The 16,573-nt window shown below is 56.2% G+C and overlaps 2 protein-coding genes across 3 annotated transcripts; one reads left to right on the top strand and one right to left on the bottom strand.

The window, feature by feature from the left end:
* The first annotated feature begins 223 nt into the window (after nt 1-223).
* TLCD3A (TLC domain containing 3A) lies at nt 224-7,970 on the top strand. 2 transcript variants are annotated; one of them, XM_062215674.1, is made up of 5 exons: nt 253-407; nt 791-874; nt 4,364-4,565; nt 5,832-5,927; nt 6,378-7,970. In XM_062215674.1, the coding sequence occupies exons 1-5, from the start codon at nt 286-288 to the stop codon at nt 6,645-6,647; spliced, it is 774 nt and encodes a 257-aa protein (XP_062071658.1). In that variant the 5' UTR covers nt 253-285; the 3' UTR covers nt 6,648-7,970. The 2 variants fall into 2 exon arrangements, with proteins under 2 accessions (XP_062071659.1, XP_062071658.1); XM_062215675.1 differs by lacking the exons at nt 4,364-4,565; nt 6,378-7,970 and having other exon boundaries at nt 224-407; nt 5,832-5,889.
* Nucleotides 7,971-8,992: 1,022 nt separating this feature from the next.
* Nucleotides 8,993-16,246, bottom strand: GEMIN4 (gem nuclear organelle associated protein 4). The gene is made up of 2 exons (XM_062216321.1): nt 16,168-16,246; nt 8,993-12,347 (listed from the first exon to the last, which is right to left on the bottom strand). Exons 1-2 carry the CDS (start codon nt 16,175-16,177, stop codon nt 9,181-9,183), a joined length of 3,177 nt encoding a protein of 1,058 aa, XP_062072305.1. The 5' UTR covers nt 16,178-16,246; the 3' UTR covers nt 8,993-9,180.
* Nucleotides 16,247-16,573: the final 327 nt, after the last annotated feature.

Genomic DNA, 16,573 nt, shown 5'->3' with positions numbered 1-16,573 from the left:
GAACCCTCGGGGCCCAGGGGCGGCAGCGGCCAGACCCCGCCCCGCCCGGCCGGCCCGCGCCTATCGCGGCCGCCCGGCCTGGTCACGCGGAGAGCCGCGCTGCGGGCTCCGGGCCAGCGCCCGGCGGCTGCCGGAGTCGCGGCGGGCTGGGGCTGGGGCTGGGGCTGAGGCGAGGGCGGAGGGGAGAGAGAGGGACGGGCGGGCCGCGCCAGTCCCCGAGCCGCGCGCAGCCGACCCGAGCCACGCCGAGCGGCGCCGCTCCAGGCGGCCGGACCCCGCGCACCCATGCTGCTGACGCTGGCCTGGGGCTCGCTCTTCTTCCCCGGGCTCTTCGCGTTCTGCACCTGGGCGCTGCGCCGCTCGCGGCCCGAATGGACCGACTTCGACTGCGTGATGATCAGCACCAGGTACCGAGCGCGGCGGGCGGCCCGCGAGGGCCAGGGCGCTGCCCACCCCACCAGCCGTGCGCGCCTGCCCTGCGCCCGGCCCCGCGCCGCTGCGGGCGGAAAAGGGGGGCGACAGGAAGCGAGGGGGCCGCCTCCCTGGCCTCCTTGCTCCTCTCTGTCCCGCCTGCCAGAGCTTCCCAAAGACCCTGTGCGTCCTGCCCTGGGGGGGCCTGGGGGCGCCCACACTAGGCGGGGTAGGAGGCGCGCATCTCTGGGAGCCGCTGCCCACCCCGCCGCCCTGGCATCCGGGGTGGGGGAAAGGCAGCCCCAGGAGTTTGGCTCCGTGCTGCCCACCGCACTGGACCGAGCGCGCCTTCTTTCATTTTCCTTCTCTCCCTCCTTAGGCTGGTTTCTTCGGTGCAGGCTGTGCTGGCCACCGGCTCAGGCATCGTGGTCATCCGCTCCTGCAACAACGTGATCAGCGACAGGTAACACCGCGTCCCGTCCGGGGCTGGGGCGCTTTCCGGTCTCCACGTGTTAGCAGCTCACAGGCCTGGATCTGGACCAGCGCAGGCTGGTGGTCACTGACTACAGTGGAAACGTGGGCAGCAGAATCAGTGTCTGCCGCTCTCCTTACTTCAGCATCCCCAGCCTACGGGAGCCCGGGAGGCTGTCAGGTGCGAGGTGGCCGCGTGGGTCCGGGTCTTTAAGCCTGGGAGCACTGTTTGCAAGTGGGAGTATGGCTTCGAGCTCTTGCAGATGATCCCACTGCGGGCCCACTCTGGAGCATGCAGGGGCCAGGGTACGCCCAGTGCAAGCAGCAGACCCGCCAATGAGAGGAGCAGACCCGCCACCTCCTTCCTTGCAAATGCTGCTCTTGATCTTCCTCTGGATTTGCTTAAGTTGAGGAAGAGGTTTCCGGTGCTTGCAGAAAATGGACTTGCGTGTGTGCTGGAGCCCAGTCCAGCGGCAGGTCAGGAAGCATGCATCTGTCTGCAGTTTGAGTCCAACCAGCCACAAATTAAGGCCAGAATGGTCCATTTTATATGGTATTTAGAACGGAGCAGTGTAGCGCTTCTATTTATTTTTAAGCCATTTTTTTTCACCTGTCGTCTTAGAAACACTGTCGCTTTTCACTGATACACTGAAGCGTGGCCGTCAGATGTGCAGGGGCGCTTGGCCAGCCTTTTCTCATCCTTCCCCCGGTCAGACGTGCCAGGTGTTGCTCCTTGCATTCCCGAGACTGGAGTGCAAGGGGAGCCTGGTTGAGCATCTGTCTCCCCGGGGGCCTGCTGTTGTGCTTGGCCATGATCCTGCTGTCTTCATTTTCTTTTTAAGCAAAACCAGTTATTGGTGATGAACTGTAGATGGTAAGTGAAGATAGAACAAGGGACTTTGTATAGTACCAAAAGGCTTGCTCTGCTGGGTTCAGTTTTTACTGTAATTCAGTATTTTCCCATCTCGTGCAGCAAAGTCCCTCACTGACCCCAGACTGTCGGATCAACCTCGTCCGCAAAGATTAAACTAAGGCAAGGGCATTCCCGCTGCATTGGTGTGAGTTAGCGTGGTGGGCCGGCGGCAAGCAGCCCCCGTGCATTTCAGGAACAGATTCTCGCACACGACTACTGAGTTCCATGGCACCGCTGTTTGCCCTCAGAACCTGTGTGCTTTTGTGGCTTGAGCACGGTAGCAAGCCTGTTTGGTTTTAGGTCCCTCCTTTTATGTATGTATATGCCTTAGAGTCCCCCCCCCCCCCAAATGGAAAGAGACACTGCATTTCTGTGCCATCCTCCTGAGCGAGGACAACCAAGGATGCCCTAGGCACCTCCATCACCTCACAGGGCTCCTGTAGTGGACAGCAAATCTTTTGTTGTTATACACCTGCACTCATCCTCTGCCTTCATACAGAATGTCTAAGGACAGGAAGGGGTATCAAGAAATCCTCCAGATTTTCTGCACGATATAGTATGGGGCCAAGGATTTAATCTGATTCTTAAAGCAGTAGAGACCCTTGAAGAGGACAAATGTAAGTCTTCTCAATTTAAGCACTTTTATTTGGATACTACTTTTTACATTTAAAAGGATTTTCATACTTTGAGTTTAATCCTCACGGTAACTGTCAGAGAAGTTAGATGGGGATTACTGTCTTCATTTTACAAAGACAGTAAATCACAGGCTAGTGGTGCCTAAGATTTTAATCCAGATCTCGTGCTAATAAGTCTTCAGAGAATTCTTCCCGCCTAAGAGTCAGAATTTCAGTTCTCACTAAACTGGTACTGTGTGCAAAATATTAGACCCTATGTTATACTCAGGGGAGAGGCCACTTGCGTTTCAGCCAAGCAGTTAGTAGCTCTTTTTGCTTATGTCACTTGGGATTACTTCAAGAAAGCAGCTGAGGGGCAAGCAGGTGGCACAGCAGTTGAAATGTCATTTGGGGCACCCACATCTCATACTGGAGTGCCTGGGTTCAAGTCCTGGCTTTGCTTCCAGACTAGCTTCCTGCTAATGTGTACCACTGGGGACGCCAAATGATGGCTTGAGAGTAGTTGGGTCCCTGCCACCTATATGAGAGACCTGGGATGAGTCCCAGCCTCCCAGTTCTGGCCTGGTACCGACCTAACTGTTGTGAGCACTGCGGAGTAAACCTGTGGATGGAAGATCAATATCTGTCTCCGTCTCCTCTCCACATATGTTTCAAATAATTTTTTTTTTAAAAAGCAACTGAGACTATTGCTAGACAGAATAATTATTGCATTTTTATTACCTACATGGAACCTAATTAATTTTCCTACAAGTGTACTATATTTGCCATTACGATTTGTTTCCCTTTATTTCATTGTTAATTCACTAGCTATGTCGTGGTACCTGTGAGGTCATACAGGAAGAGAGACTTGAATGGCACCCTCTGTAGTGTAAATTAGCAGCGTTGCAGGTCAGTGGGCTGGCACCTTAGGAAGTCACCCCTGAGACCAAGTGAAAATACAGGTGTGCGAGCCCTGGGCACACACTTTAGAATCTCTGGGGAGCAGAGCCTTTAACTAGCACTGCAGAGGGAATCTGATGTTCAGGTAGTCTGAGAGCCATCAGATCATTTCTGCTAACACACGGAGGCGTAATTAAAACGTGCTGACTCGGCGAGTCCAATCTGTCCCATCATGGTACATTATTTCTGTTTAGATTTTTTTTCTACATGCAATTTCTGTAGAATGCGTAATTATCACTGAGAACAACACTGGGGCTGGTGTCGAGACTCCTTGCTGTCTGCTCTGGGATACCAGGAGACTATCAGTTGGACTCCGCGAGTATTGATTCCCGCCTGGGATGGGTACATGAGAACTCCTGTATCTGTTTCAGGCTCTCTGCTGGTATCTAACTGCTGGTGTGTGATGCTTGAGCTCCAGGGCCAGTGCCAGACTTGCTTTTCTTAACGAGCAGAGGTGGGATCAGCTCTAGAACTGGAAAGAGAATGGCCAGCCTGGCTCCCAGAAGCTCCCGGAGTGGCACTGCCTGAGTTGCAGGAGACTCGTGGGTTCGGCAGTTTAAGTCAGCAAACTACACCCAACTCTTGAGCAACCGAGGAGTTAAACTGGAATGATTAGATCTGGGACTTGGGACACCTTCCAAACCAGTTTCTTGGTGGGGCTGTTGAATCATTTGTAAGTCAGTTTGTGCCACAAAATGCCAGAAACCCATTACAAACGAGCAGCTCCATCAAGCAGGTGGCGACAGCTGCTTGAGTGCCCAGGGCAGAGTGGGTACCCGCCTTTTGCCTCCGGCAGGCACGAGTCTGCCCTGTGCTGTGGAGGACGTGGCCCACTCTCCTTACCTGCCCGTGTCAGCGCCGTCATTGTAAAGCGCCCAGAGTCACAGCCGCTCCGTCAGCACAGCACAGAAGGGAGCGTGTCTGAGGCGGCGGCTTTGCGCCTTCACGCCCCACATCGTGATCATTCTAGGACCATTCCTGTGCTTTCTTTCAGGCACTGGCTTGCCCGAGAGTACGTCTGGTTTTTAATTCCGTACATGATCTACGACACTTACGCAATGTACCTCTGTGAATGGTACCGGGCCAGAGACCAGAACCGCGGACACGCCACCACCTTCCGAAACTTCCTCAGTCAGAACCGCCTCATGATCACGCACCACGCAGTCATTCTGTTTGTCCTCGTGCCGGTCGCACAGGTACGGCCCTCCTGGACAGCAGCTGGGCAGCCCTGGCGTCCCTGTCTCCTCCTCGAACGGCACCCCTCCTCCGTGCCAGCTGCTTGCAAGCAGTGGAGGAAAATCATGAAATCTGGAGCCGTTCCTGAGCCTCGTTACCAACTGAATCGTTCTAGCAGTCCCCTCGGCCTCTGTGATTCCTCAGCGGTCGCCAGAGGTTCTGTCCATCAGACGTAAAGACAATATGAGGCCGGTGCCGCGGCTCAACAGGCTAATCCTAAGCCTTGTGGCGCCGGCTCACCGGGTTCTAGTCCCGGTCGGGTCGCTGGATTCTGTCCCAGTTGCCCCTCTTCCAGGCCAGCTCTCTGCTGTGGCCCGGGAGTGCAGTGGAGGATGGCCCAAGTCCTTGGGCCCTGCACCTGTGTGGGAGACCAGGAGAAGCACCTGGCTCCTGGCTTCGGATTGGCACGGTGCGCCGGCCGCAGCGTGCTGGCCGTGGTGGCCATTGGAGGGTGAACCAACGGCAAAGGAAGACCTTTCTCTCTGTCTCTCTCTCTCTCTCACTGTCCACTCTGCCTTTCAAAAAAAAAAAAAAAAAAAGATGATATGAAATACAGAGAGAGTAAGACAGTGCCCCACTAGTGACGGGGCACTCCATGCCTCGTTCTCATGTCACAAAACGTCACTCAGCAGACAGCCACATCCATCTTCCCCACGAACACCTACCCAGCACGGAAGAGAAACAGAAATGCAGAGAAACTTACAGTCCTGAGAGCCTGCGTAGCGGCAGGCACTTGAGAGCTCGTAGCCCTATCCCATGGGTGAAGAGTCTGGGCCTCTAAGAGTTGACTTCTGTCACTCAGTGGTGCTAAGTGACAGCTAGTACTTACTATGCCCCACTGCTTGCTTGGAAAAAGGACAAGCAAAGGCTGTTAGATGCTGCAAGAGGCCGCTCTGGACTGTTCTGGGACCCTCCCACCTAACACACGGGCTGGACAGGCTAAGTGCCCTTGGCGTGGCTAGGTCAGACACAGGTAGGCTACACATTTCCTTCTGGCTGTCACTGAAATTCAGAGAAAGCTTGGCGTGTGATGCTGTCAGCCCCTGGGTCTCAGGGAGGCAGCCATCCAAGCGCTGTTGCTCTGGAAGTAGCGGAGCAGTCATGGGCCGTGCTCGCCTGCTCAGCATCTTCCCTTCCCTTCCCGGTCTCGTGGTTATGTCACAGGGCCCCCACTGGAATTCGCCTTCTGGTGGTTCCATGCCCTCTACTCCTTCCTTCTCCTGCAGAGGCTCCGGGGACACCTCGGCGATTTCTTTGTCGGCTGCATCTTCACGGCAGAACTGAGCACTCCATTCGTGTCGCTGGGCAGAATTCTGATTCAGGCATGTATGAAAGCAGTGGGAGGCCGTGGAGCCCGCTTTTCCCATAGGGTCTGGGGGACAGTGGGATCGGAGGCCCCGCAGCAGCCCTGTCAGTCAGTCCTCCTGGCCAGGGCGGATTTGTAGCTTTGATACAAATTTATATTTTCCCCCTGGCCAGAGGTCCTCTAGTCCACTCTTCTGTCCTCCTGTCACCTGGGTGGCCCAGGCCAAGCTCAAGGCCACCATTGGAAGCTCTAGGAGGCTGCATGCATATATAACCGTGACAGCACTCAGACCACCTTTTCTACAACTCTGAGAAACCAGACACGTGCCTTGGTGTCAGGGAAGTGGACGGCCTAGGTCCGGGTCAGTCCCCACACCTGCTTGGCCTTTCCCACCGTGGGACCCGGGCTGGGGATTGCCTGATGCCCGAACCTCGTGGTGACCTTGCATTCTCTCTCCCCTCTGCAGCTAAAGCAGCAGCACACCCTTCTGTACAAGGTGAATGGAATCCTCACGCTGGCCACCTTCCTATCCTGTCGGATCCTCCTCTTCCCCTTCATGTACTGGGCCTACGGCCAACAGCAGGGGTTGAGCCTGATCCAAGTGCCATTCAACATCCCTTTCTATTGCAACGTGGCCAACGCCTTCCTCATCGCTCCCCAGATCTACTGGTTCTCTCTGCTGTGCAAGAAAGCAGCTCGGCTCTTTGACGTTCCGGAGGTCAAAAAGGAGGGGTAACCGCTCCTGGGGCTCAGGCAGGGAGGCTGCCTCCTCACAGGAGCCGCATCCTGCGCTCAGCATTCGTGGACCAAATCATCGCCCTGGGTGGCCTCAGCTTTTATGTATTGATAAGCAGATGGATTTGAGTTTTTCTAAAGAATATTCATATTGCCTCCCTCTTCTAACCTGCCCTTTTTGCAAAAGCACTTTTTTCTTAGTTAACCATTCAATCCCGCCAGACCTCCACTGGCAGCAAGGTGGTTTTACTGCGAGCCTAAGGATGCCTCCTTGGGTCTTATCTCAAGAGCTCTGGGAGATGGAAGCCTGGGGCGTGGAGACCAGTGGAGCAGGGTGATAAGTGTCTGGGCGCCTGCCTGGCCCAAATGTTGGCGGCTACCCACCCTTCCAGTCACTCAGGACGGCATCCACTACACTGGGCCAGCGGAGCAAACGATGACTTGGTTCTTGAAGTAATGTCTGCTTGCAGTGTTGGCCTGGGAAAATCACTGTGGGTAGATAGTTTTTAAAGTGTTTACCCGGTAACCCGTTGGTTCTTTGCCTCACCCTCACTGCCGTGTCTACTGACTTCCAGTCAGAAGTCTCCCTGGCAGTGAGGTGTAGGGATGGGACCCTGAAGTACTTGAGTAGGCAGGAGGCCAAGAGGTCAGCATGACCTTCGCAGGCTGACTTGGTAGAAGACCAGCGTCAAGCCTGAGTTTGCTGCAGTCACAGACACTATTCCCCTCTTAGCATGTCCCCTCATGCCCAGCTCTCCCCACATCCACATGCATCGGATGTGTCCCCAACAGCTATGGGCAAACTGCTCACTGGGTAATCCCGCTCTGGGCACTGTTGGAAGTGGACTTTTATGCTCCCAGCCATGTGGCTCATCTAGACTGCAGGGTGCTCCCCAGAGCCCCTGGATGAGCCAGAGCTCATGGTCCACAGCCCAGTCCCTTGTTGAGCGGACTGCGTCCACAGGACACTGGAGAAAAGGAGGGCAGCCTGCCTGGCCCAGTACGTCCCCTGTGCTGACGCCTTCACCCCATATGCAAATAGGATCCTCTGGTGCCAACACTAATCATTCCTTATCAACTAGGAGGGGTCTGAGACTGTGCTACCAGTTTTTCAAGTGGTAGTGAAAAACTAGAATTCTAGAAGTGCCTTGAACTCTTAAAAGGACGGAATGTCACGTAACAGCATCTGAAATTCTGACTGGTCGTCTTTAATGGGTGCCATTTACAAAATGTAAGATGCGACAATTTTTTATACTGTTTTATTTACTGTATCTATCTGTGTAAGTCATCCCTGTGGTGATTAAATTGCACTAATGTTTCCCAACTTACTCTCGCTTGTGAAATCCTTCGTTACCGATGTCCTGGGAGCAGCAATCCTTTGACCCAATTTAATTGGCTGCACTGTGCTGTGTGCTGACGGCAGCAGGTGTGCTGGTGCTGAGCTGCAGGACCCAGCCCATACCTTACCCCAGCATGTTCCTGTGATTCAACACCCCTCGAATACTGTCTCCGGGAGTCCACGCTGAGTGGTCACCTGTAACTTTAGGCCCTTCTCTTCATGGGTGAGTCCCACTGGAGCTGAGGGTGGAAGCCTAATTGTTGGTCACAGAGCGGGGGCTGGGGAACTGACCTGAGAAATGCCAATTTTGAACGAAGGTATGGACAGGCAGGTGATAGGACACGACCTTTTCCCTTCTGTCTCCAGAAATAAACATCTCCTCAGCCAGCTGTTGCCCGTCCTATAATAATACCCTGGACACCTTCAATTCTCATATTTATGCTCCTGGATACACTATTCTCTGCTCCCACTCATTCATCAAAACCGTGACAACCCCACCCCAGCCGGAAGATAATCACCCCTGTCCTTTAAACACATCTCTGTTTTCCTGACCTAGTTTGAACACAGCCCCCTCTGGGTCCACCGAGGGAAGGCTCCAGGGCAGGTATCCACCCAGAAGGCACCCATTTCTGTGAGGTCATTAATCTGCCCCTTAACACTTCAAAGTGTTTATTGGTCCAATCCTCTCCTTTTACAATGGTGCAGGCCTCTTGGGTGCATAAATCACACGGCCAGAGGCAGAGCCAGGGTAGACCAGACTTTTTTCCCAGGGGCTGCTCTGAGATACTTGGTGAAAATTACTAATGAAACTTCCCGTGAAGAGGGTCTCAGAGCGCAGAGCACACACACACCTTGCAGTATTTTTCCCCACCTGGTTTCACCTGTGGGCCTGTTTGCCCAGGTGGAGAAGTCCATTTACGAACAGGTTCCTCCCCACTGGGCCTCATCTCGGAGGCTCTACCTACAGCAGTGTATTCAATCCCTGCTGAGACAGACTAGGCAAGATGAAACTTTAACAGAATTTTATTATAGTTTGTTTATTACAAATATGTATGAAACTATTTCCTTTACACCATTACTGCCATATACTTTTTAATCCTGTGTACAATTTCACGGAACTGCGAAGCCTTGCTTCTCAGCTGCAGCCCCTGGAGAACCCCTGGGTCGGGCCCCAGCTTCTTCCTGCCGGTGAACGTCAGAAGCTGTTGATCTTCTGCAGCAGGGTCTGGCGCCGCTCCTCCGGGCTGATGTTCTCGGCGATGGACTTTAAGAAGCGCTGCTCATTTACCTTCTGTAACAGGGAGCTGACAGAAGGGTTGGTCTTGCTCAGGGTCTCATAGCAGGTGAGGATTTCCAAGGCCAGCACATACAGTGGTTCACAGACCTCTTGGCAGAGCATGGCCATGATGTGCAGAACGTGGCAGAACACCTGGGTATAAACAAACAGGGTTTCCTGGGTCAGGTCCTGCTCTTGGCCTTGGGCGCAAGGGCCAACTGACTGTATCAGCCTAACGGAGTCCAGGAGGTTGGTCACACTGCTGCACAGGAGTTTGACCACGTGGCTCCAGCCTTCCATAGGAAGCCAATTACGACAACTCTGGCTGCAGAGAAACTGGAAAGCTCTCAGGAAGAGCACAGAGAGTTGCAGCTCCTGGGCAAAAGGCTTCAGGTTGAGCAGGGGAACAAACTGAATGTATTCCAGGCTATAGGGGACATGGAGGAGCTGTTTCTCCAACAGCTTCCTGGTCAGCTGGTGAAGTCGCTGCCACTCCTGGGGGCTGCACCAAGGCATGACTTGCACCAGGGCCACCAAAAAGCCCTTGCTGAACAACCGGACCTCCTCAGGATTGCCCACGTCCACCACCAAGAGGGAGAGCATCTGCTCCGAGACGCTGCTGGACACATAGCTGCACTCCATCCAGGCCAGAAGCCCTGTGCCTGGCCCGTACCCTGGGTGGGCCTGGGAGGTCCACTCGGACTCAGAAAGCTTACAGATCTCAAAGAGTGTGGTGGGCACCTCGCACTTGAAGTGGCCCTCAAAGAAGTTCTTGAGTCTCAGGCCCACTGTCCAGTCCAGCTGCTCCAGCTTCCGGTGGAGCCAGGACAGGGACTTGCCCCAGGTGTCCGGGGAGAAGGTGTCCGCGTTGGCCGACACAGTGTCACAAAGCAGCGCCAGGAGACGGATCACCAGGTCTTTCCCATCCAGGGAGAGGCAGCGCCTCTCCTTGGGCAGCTGCCAGTACTTGCTGAAGCTGTCCAGGAGCTGGCACAAGCTGAAGAGGAGGGGGAACGGGGAGCAGGTCTGGAGCCAGTAGTCCTCCAAGCACGCGCTGGCCTCGAGGGTCTGCAGGCAGATCTTCAGGCTGAGGTCCACCTCGTCCACGTCCAGCATCAGGAAGGGCAGCACAAACTCCTTCAGCACCTCGTCCGGCTCAAGAAGGGCGGCGACTGGGATCCCCGGGGGCTTCACAGGCCTCATCAGGCAGCGCAGCAGCTCCAGAAACTGCTTCTCCTCTCTGGGTGTCGAGAACTTGGTCCAGACAGTTTCTCGGAGGCACGATACCACGAAAGTGCTAGGTGAACGCGGCCCTTCCTCTTCCGTGAACCTGAGGGCGGGGAAGGCAGTGAGAATCTGAGCCAGGAACCTGTGGGTGCCCAGATTGATCACGGCCATGCTGCATATCTTCTTCACTGTGATCTCCGGGTGCAGCACCACCAGGCGGGCCACGGAAGCCACAGCCCTAGCCAAGCCCTGCTCCGAGGTGCCCTGGGTGAGCTGGTTAAAAGTCGTATTGAGGTCCTCCTGAAAACCCTCCAGGTAAGGCAAGAGCTTTTCAGAGAGGCCCTTTCGCCCCCAGGAATGCAGCACACCTGACAGGACTTTGTTTTTATCTGGCAGTGAGAGGTCTGCGTAACATTCCAGGATCAAGTGGATCACCTGTTTCATCTGAGATTCAGGGATGATTCTGTCGCTCTCGGTGACTTCTACCACCGTTTCTAGCAGCCTTAAAATCAAGCCTGGCTCCCGGAAGAGAGCCCTGTTGTTGACCAGGCAGGCTACCCACTCGTCTGAGAAGGCCCACTTCTTCTCAGCGGCAAAGACGTAGCACATCTCCATGTGGCGCTCCATCTTCTGCTCGATGATGGCCATGGCGATGGAGGCCGTGATGTCCTCAGAGCCCTTGTCCTTCAGCACCCTGCTTGTCTTCCTCAGGAAGCCCTGGACACACTCCGCCAGCTCGGACACGGCCCGCCTCTCCTCCGGGGACAGGCTGGTGGCGTCCAGGTAGAGCTTCAGGTTCTGGCTGAAGGACGTCAGACTGTCACACAGCCGGTAGCTGTCGTAATTCGTCCCCTGGCTGCTGTTGAGCATGGCCTGCAGCTCCTCCCCCCACTCCCGCAGCAGGCTGTGCATGAACTCAAACCCCAGGAAAATGGTCTCGCTCGGCAGCTTGGCCAGGGAGGTCAGGCTGACATCCCGCTCCGCCTCCTTGACCTTCTCTACCAACGCCTGTTGGTGGTACGGGTTCTGCGTGTCTGAATTCCACACAGAGATCACCGTGGCCAGTTTGTCCAGGTACATGGTCGCAGACACTTCCTGGGGGTCGTCCTCCATCAGCGCGAACACGGTCAGCATGTCAGCCAGGTTGGCCAGCGCACAACACTTCATCCCCAGACACAGGATCCTGTTCTGGATTTGCTTCAACCCATTGAGCAGCATGGCCAGCAAGGGCATGGTGGGACACACATCTGGGTCCGACTTAAACCTCTTTGGAGGGTGGGAGAACTCGTCTGCAGAGTGCAAGTACTTATGGGCCATGGTCCTAAACTGGGAGAGCAGGGGGTCCTGCTGAGTGCCCTTGTGCTTCATCATCTCCCACCAGACGTCGAGGAAGAAGGCCACGTCCTTGGAGGAAGTGTCAATGGCCATGTGCTCCAGGAAGCGCTCCAGTTCTGCACGGCAGACGGTGGTGGGCAGGGCCATCAGGAGCTGGATGAAGAGTCCAGAGGCTTCCAGGGACTTGAGCAGCTCAAAGAGAACCGTGTGGTTGATGGTAGGAATCATGTTGCCTACGGAGAAGAATATGTCTTCCTGCCACCGAGCTTCCGTGTCAGAGGGGGTGACGGGACAGGGCTGAAGAACCTTGGCCCAGATGATGATCAGAGCTTTCTTCTTCCACGCAAAGGGCTGGGAGTGTGCTGTGGCCGAGGAGATCTCCCTCAAGGCCTCCACGATGGGCCGCCCAACGTGTTCCCAGTCAGACTTGGTCAATTCCGCCAACGCTTTGGGGCGGAATAGCTGCTCGGCCAGCAAGAAGCCCCCGTGCAGAATAGTCATTTCCTCACAGATGTTCAGGGGCCCTGCAGAGAGAGAAGCCGAGTGACAGCGGGGGCAGCGAGAATGCCTCAAAGTAGTAAGTGCGGGTGGGAGGGAGAGAGGACAGTGGGCTGGCTGTGGCTAGCAGGGTTGGAGGGATGCTAAGGGTCTTAAGTGACACATGAGAGAGAGGCGAACAGGGAAGGTTTTAAGAGTGACTGCACAGGGGCAGTATCCTCTGGCCATGGAACCAGAGTTGCAGCTCAGGAGGAAAGATCAGCCCAGAAATGTTATTTGAGGGGGTGTCTGTCCACAGGAGAGCACTGGAACCCAGGCAGTGCATGAGCGCAGCACAAGTGTGGGGAAAGGAGCAGCTGGACTGTGAGGCTAGACCCTCCAGCACAGGGCTTGGCGAGCAGGGCTCAGACTCAGAGACCACAAGGGGCCACCACGTCTGATTAGAGGACATGCCCACTGAGCTCGGTCACGATCAAGACACGAGAAAGGCCACGGCCCAGGAGCAAGCAGACCGGCCCCGCCCCTTTCTCTTGCAGCCTTGCGAACAGGCTCCAACCACTCTTGTGCCTGCCAGGGAAACAGTTTCCTCCGTGGCTTTTTCCGGTCAAGGAAGACGAGCTACTTCAGACTTGGCTCTGTGGCGCAAACCAGGTGGTTGACAGAAAAAATACAGCATTAGAGTAAGAAAAGCACTGTTCCCCCTTCAGCGGGCCATGAATTGACAGACTTAAGGAAGGCGTCTTGAGTTTAAATCCTGGCTCAAAGCGATGTGATTTTGGACTGATTACTTCTCTGAGCCTGCCTTCCAAATACGGGAGCACAATATAGATGTCATGTTATAGCTGTGAAAATCCAATGATTCATGCACTAGCCAGCCCTTGGCAATGGGCTGGTGCTGCTACTTCCTGATACCATCTCCCAGGGATGCGTATGGATTATAAGATACAACCACAAGAAGCACTGGGCTAATTAAATGCTCCAATGAATGTTGGTTTCTCCACACATTTCCACTGTCGTGGGGGCCAGAGTGTGGTCACTATTCTGTGCTTCCCTGGCTCAGAAACCTGAGAGGACACGGGTCTTTATCAGGTACGTTACTTTGGGCCCAGAAACTAAATTCAGAGTGCAAACATTGCTCACTGTCCAGCACTGACTCCGCCCCCTTCCCAGGACCGAGATGCAAGCCCTTTCACAGTCCCCACGCCCGAAGAGCACCTCTTCGCCATTTCACAGAGCAGACACCAGCAGAGACACTGAATGTGGAACACTAAATCACACAGCGGCGCAAGGCCCAGGGAGGAGACTCCCATGCACCCTGGCTGGGAAGGCTCCCCGCGCCTACGCAGACCCCCTCCTTCATTGGAGGAGCTGAAGGAGCTGCCTGGGGCAATGGCTCTTCTCTCTAGCCACAGCTCTCCCACAGCCCCAGGTATGCTCCCTACTGAACCTACTCTGAGCATACTTTCTCTTTAAAAAAAATTATTTGGAAGAGTTACAGAAAGAGATCTTCCATCTGCTGGTTTATTCCTCAGATGGCTGCAATGGCCAGCACGGGGCCAGGCTGAAGCCAGAAGCTTCATCTGGGTCTCCTCCCACTGCTCTTCCCAGGCCATCAGTCGGGAGCTGGATGGGAAGTGGAGCAGCTGGGACATGAACTGGTGTGGCAGGCACTGGCTCTGCCTGCTATGCTAAAATGCTGGCTCCTCACCTGTGACTCTTCTCGGGCCTTTTTTTTTTTTCTTGACAGGCAGAGTTAGACAGTAAGAGAGACAGAGAAAGGTCTTCCTTCTGTTGGTTCACCCCCCAAATGGCTGCTACAGCCAGCGCGCTGCACCGATCCGAAGCCAGGAGCCAGGTGCTTCTCCTGGTCTCCCATGCGGGTGCAGGGCCCAAGCACTTGGGCCATCCTCCACTGCCTTCCCGGGCCATAGCAGAGAGCTGACCTGGAAGAGGGGCAACCGGGATAGAATCCGGCGCCCCAACCGGGACTAGAACCCAGGGTGCCGGTGCCGCAGGCAGAGGATTAGCCTAGTGAGCTGTGGCGCCGGCCAACCTGTGACTCTTCTCAATGTAATTTTATCGCACTATCAGCTCAGCAAAGCAGATGTGTGGTCCCCAACAGCTGCCTTCCAGACACAAGAATGTCCAAGTGCTCCCTGAACAAGTCCCAGGAACAGTTAGCAACTGTGCTTTATCACTAATGGTTAACTGGTGCCTACTTCTGATGTTTGCTAAGCGCCTGCGCACGCCAGGCACCGTGCTAGCTGGTACACATGGAAGGTCTCTTTTAATCTTCAAAATAACCTTTTGAGGACTATTCCTGTTTTAGAGGTTGATGTTCAGGTATTTTGCTCAGGGTGTCACCACCACAAAGCAGTGGCACTGTGACCTAATGGTTTGAGGCCCTCCCCACCATGCACCTGGGAAAGCATCGGAGATGGGCAAGTCCTTTGGCCCCTGCACTCATGTGGGAGACCTGGAAGAAGCTTCCAGCTTCAGCCTAGCTCAGCCCCAGCCGTTGCCCCCATTTGGGGAGTGAATCAGTGAATGGACACTCTCTCTCTGTTTCTCCCTAACTCTACCTTTCAAATAAATAAAAATCTTTTTTTTGACAGGCAGTTAGTGAGAGAGAGAGAGAGAGAGAGAGAGAGAGAGACAAAGGTCCTCCTTTCCGTTGGTTCACCCCCCAAAATGGCCGAGCCAGGTGCTTCTCCTGGTCTCCCATGCGGGTGCAGGGCCCAAGCACTTGGGCCATCCTCCACTGCACTCCCTGGCCACAGCAGAGAGCTGGCCTGGAAGAGGAGCAACCAGGATAGAATCCGGCGCCCCGACTGGGACTAGAACCCAGTGTGCCGGCGCTGCAAGGCGGAGGATTAGCCTAGTGGGCTTCGGCGCCGGCCTCAAATAAATAAATCTTAAAAAAAAAAAAAAAAAAAAATCGCCACAGCTGCAGGGATGCCCCTTCCCGATCTGTCATTCCACCACCACGAGGAGCTGGCTGGGGCACGGACTCAAACCCTGCTCCACACCATACTACTCCCAGCGTTTCTCAAGCCGCCTCCCGGGCTCAACCCGAGTTTAAGGGCATATCCCACAGGTGGGGACACTTGGCAGGAGCCACTGACTTCTATTAGATCCTCCCTCCCTTTTTTCCAGACCTTGCCAGGATTCTCACCCAACAGGCAGGCAGGTTCAAAGAGCACCATGTTCCAAGTGGGACACCCACGTCCCACACCCAATTGCCCGGGTTCGAATCCCGGCTCCGCTTCCTATCCGGCTTCCGGGCCATGTACGCCGCGGGAGGTATCGGGTGACGGCTCAAGTACTTGGGTGCCTGCACCCGAGTGGGAGACCTGGACTGAGTGTGCCCAGTCCCGACGGTCCCGGGCATCCGGGCACTGAGCCAGCGGACCCAAGATCAGAAGAAAGCAGGGCTTCCGCAGCCGCGCGCCTCCGCCCAGGCCCCGCGGCGAGGGACACTGCGCACCCGCCGATCCCAAAAGTTCACTCCCGGCCACTCGGCGAGGGCGGCGCGGTGTCGTCACGCCCACGTTATCCGGCAGGGAACGCAAGCCAGGAACTTCGCAGACGCCCGGCTAGCGAGGCCGGCATGGCCCCCTGCACGTGCGCCAACCCCGCCGCTCCCGGGACACCTGGCTTCACCGCCGCTCCGCTCCTCACGAGCGACGCGGGGCCGGCCCAGGGGCGCTGCGCCCGGCCTCGCCGCCGACCCCGCTCTACGGACTCCCTGGATCCTCCTCAGCCCCTCCCGACCACGAGGGCCCCAGCAGCCCGAGCCCGCCGGGCGTCGCGGGCCGGCCGGGGCAGCGTAGCCGGGGCACCCACCTAGATCCATGGCGGCGGCGCGGGAGGCGGCGCGGGGGGCGCCGGGCCGCCCCTCCCCCTCGGGAACCAGGAGCGCGGCGCAGGCGCCACGGCACAATGGGCGGCGCGGGGGCGGCAGGCCCCGCCCACGGCCTCTGCCGCCGCTCTCGCGCCGTTCGCCGCCGACTCCCGCCGCTGCGCGCGCACGCGCGCTCCTCACCAGCGAGCTCGCGGCGTCGTGGCCGCCAAGCCCACAGCGCCCCCTGTCGGCCCGAGGCCTCCCTCCAGGCAGCAGGCAGGTTCCGGGGGCCTTCCTCTCCCGCCGCGTGCTCGGCCGGGCCACCCACCGGCTTCCTCGGTCCCAGTCGGTGCTGTGCAGGAGCCCCCGGCCTCGCAGTCACCGTCCCGCAGGACAGGAGCGCGGGTA

Source organism: Lepus europaeus, chromosome 18 (assembly GCF_033115175.1).
Source record: "Lepus europaeus isolate LE1 chromosome 18, mLepTim1.pri, whole genome shotgun sequence".
In the NCBI taxonomy this organism is placed as follows: Eukaryota; Metazoa; Chordata; class Mammalia; order Lagomorpha; family Leporidae; genus Lepus; species Lepus europaeus.
The sequence above is the reverse complement of the archived record's forward strand: the minus strand, read 5'-3'. Positions and strand labels throughout refer to the sequence as shown.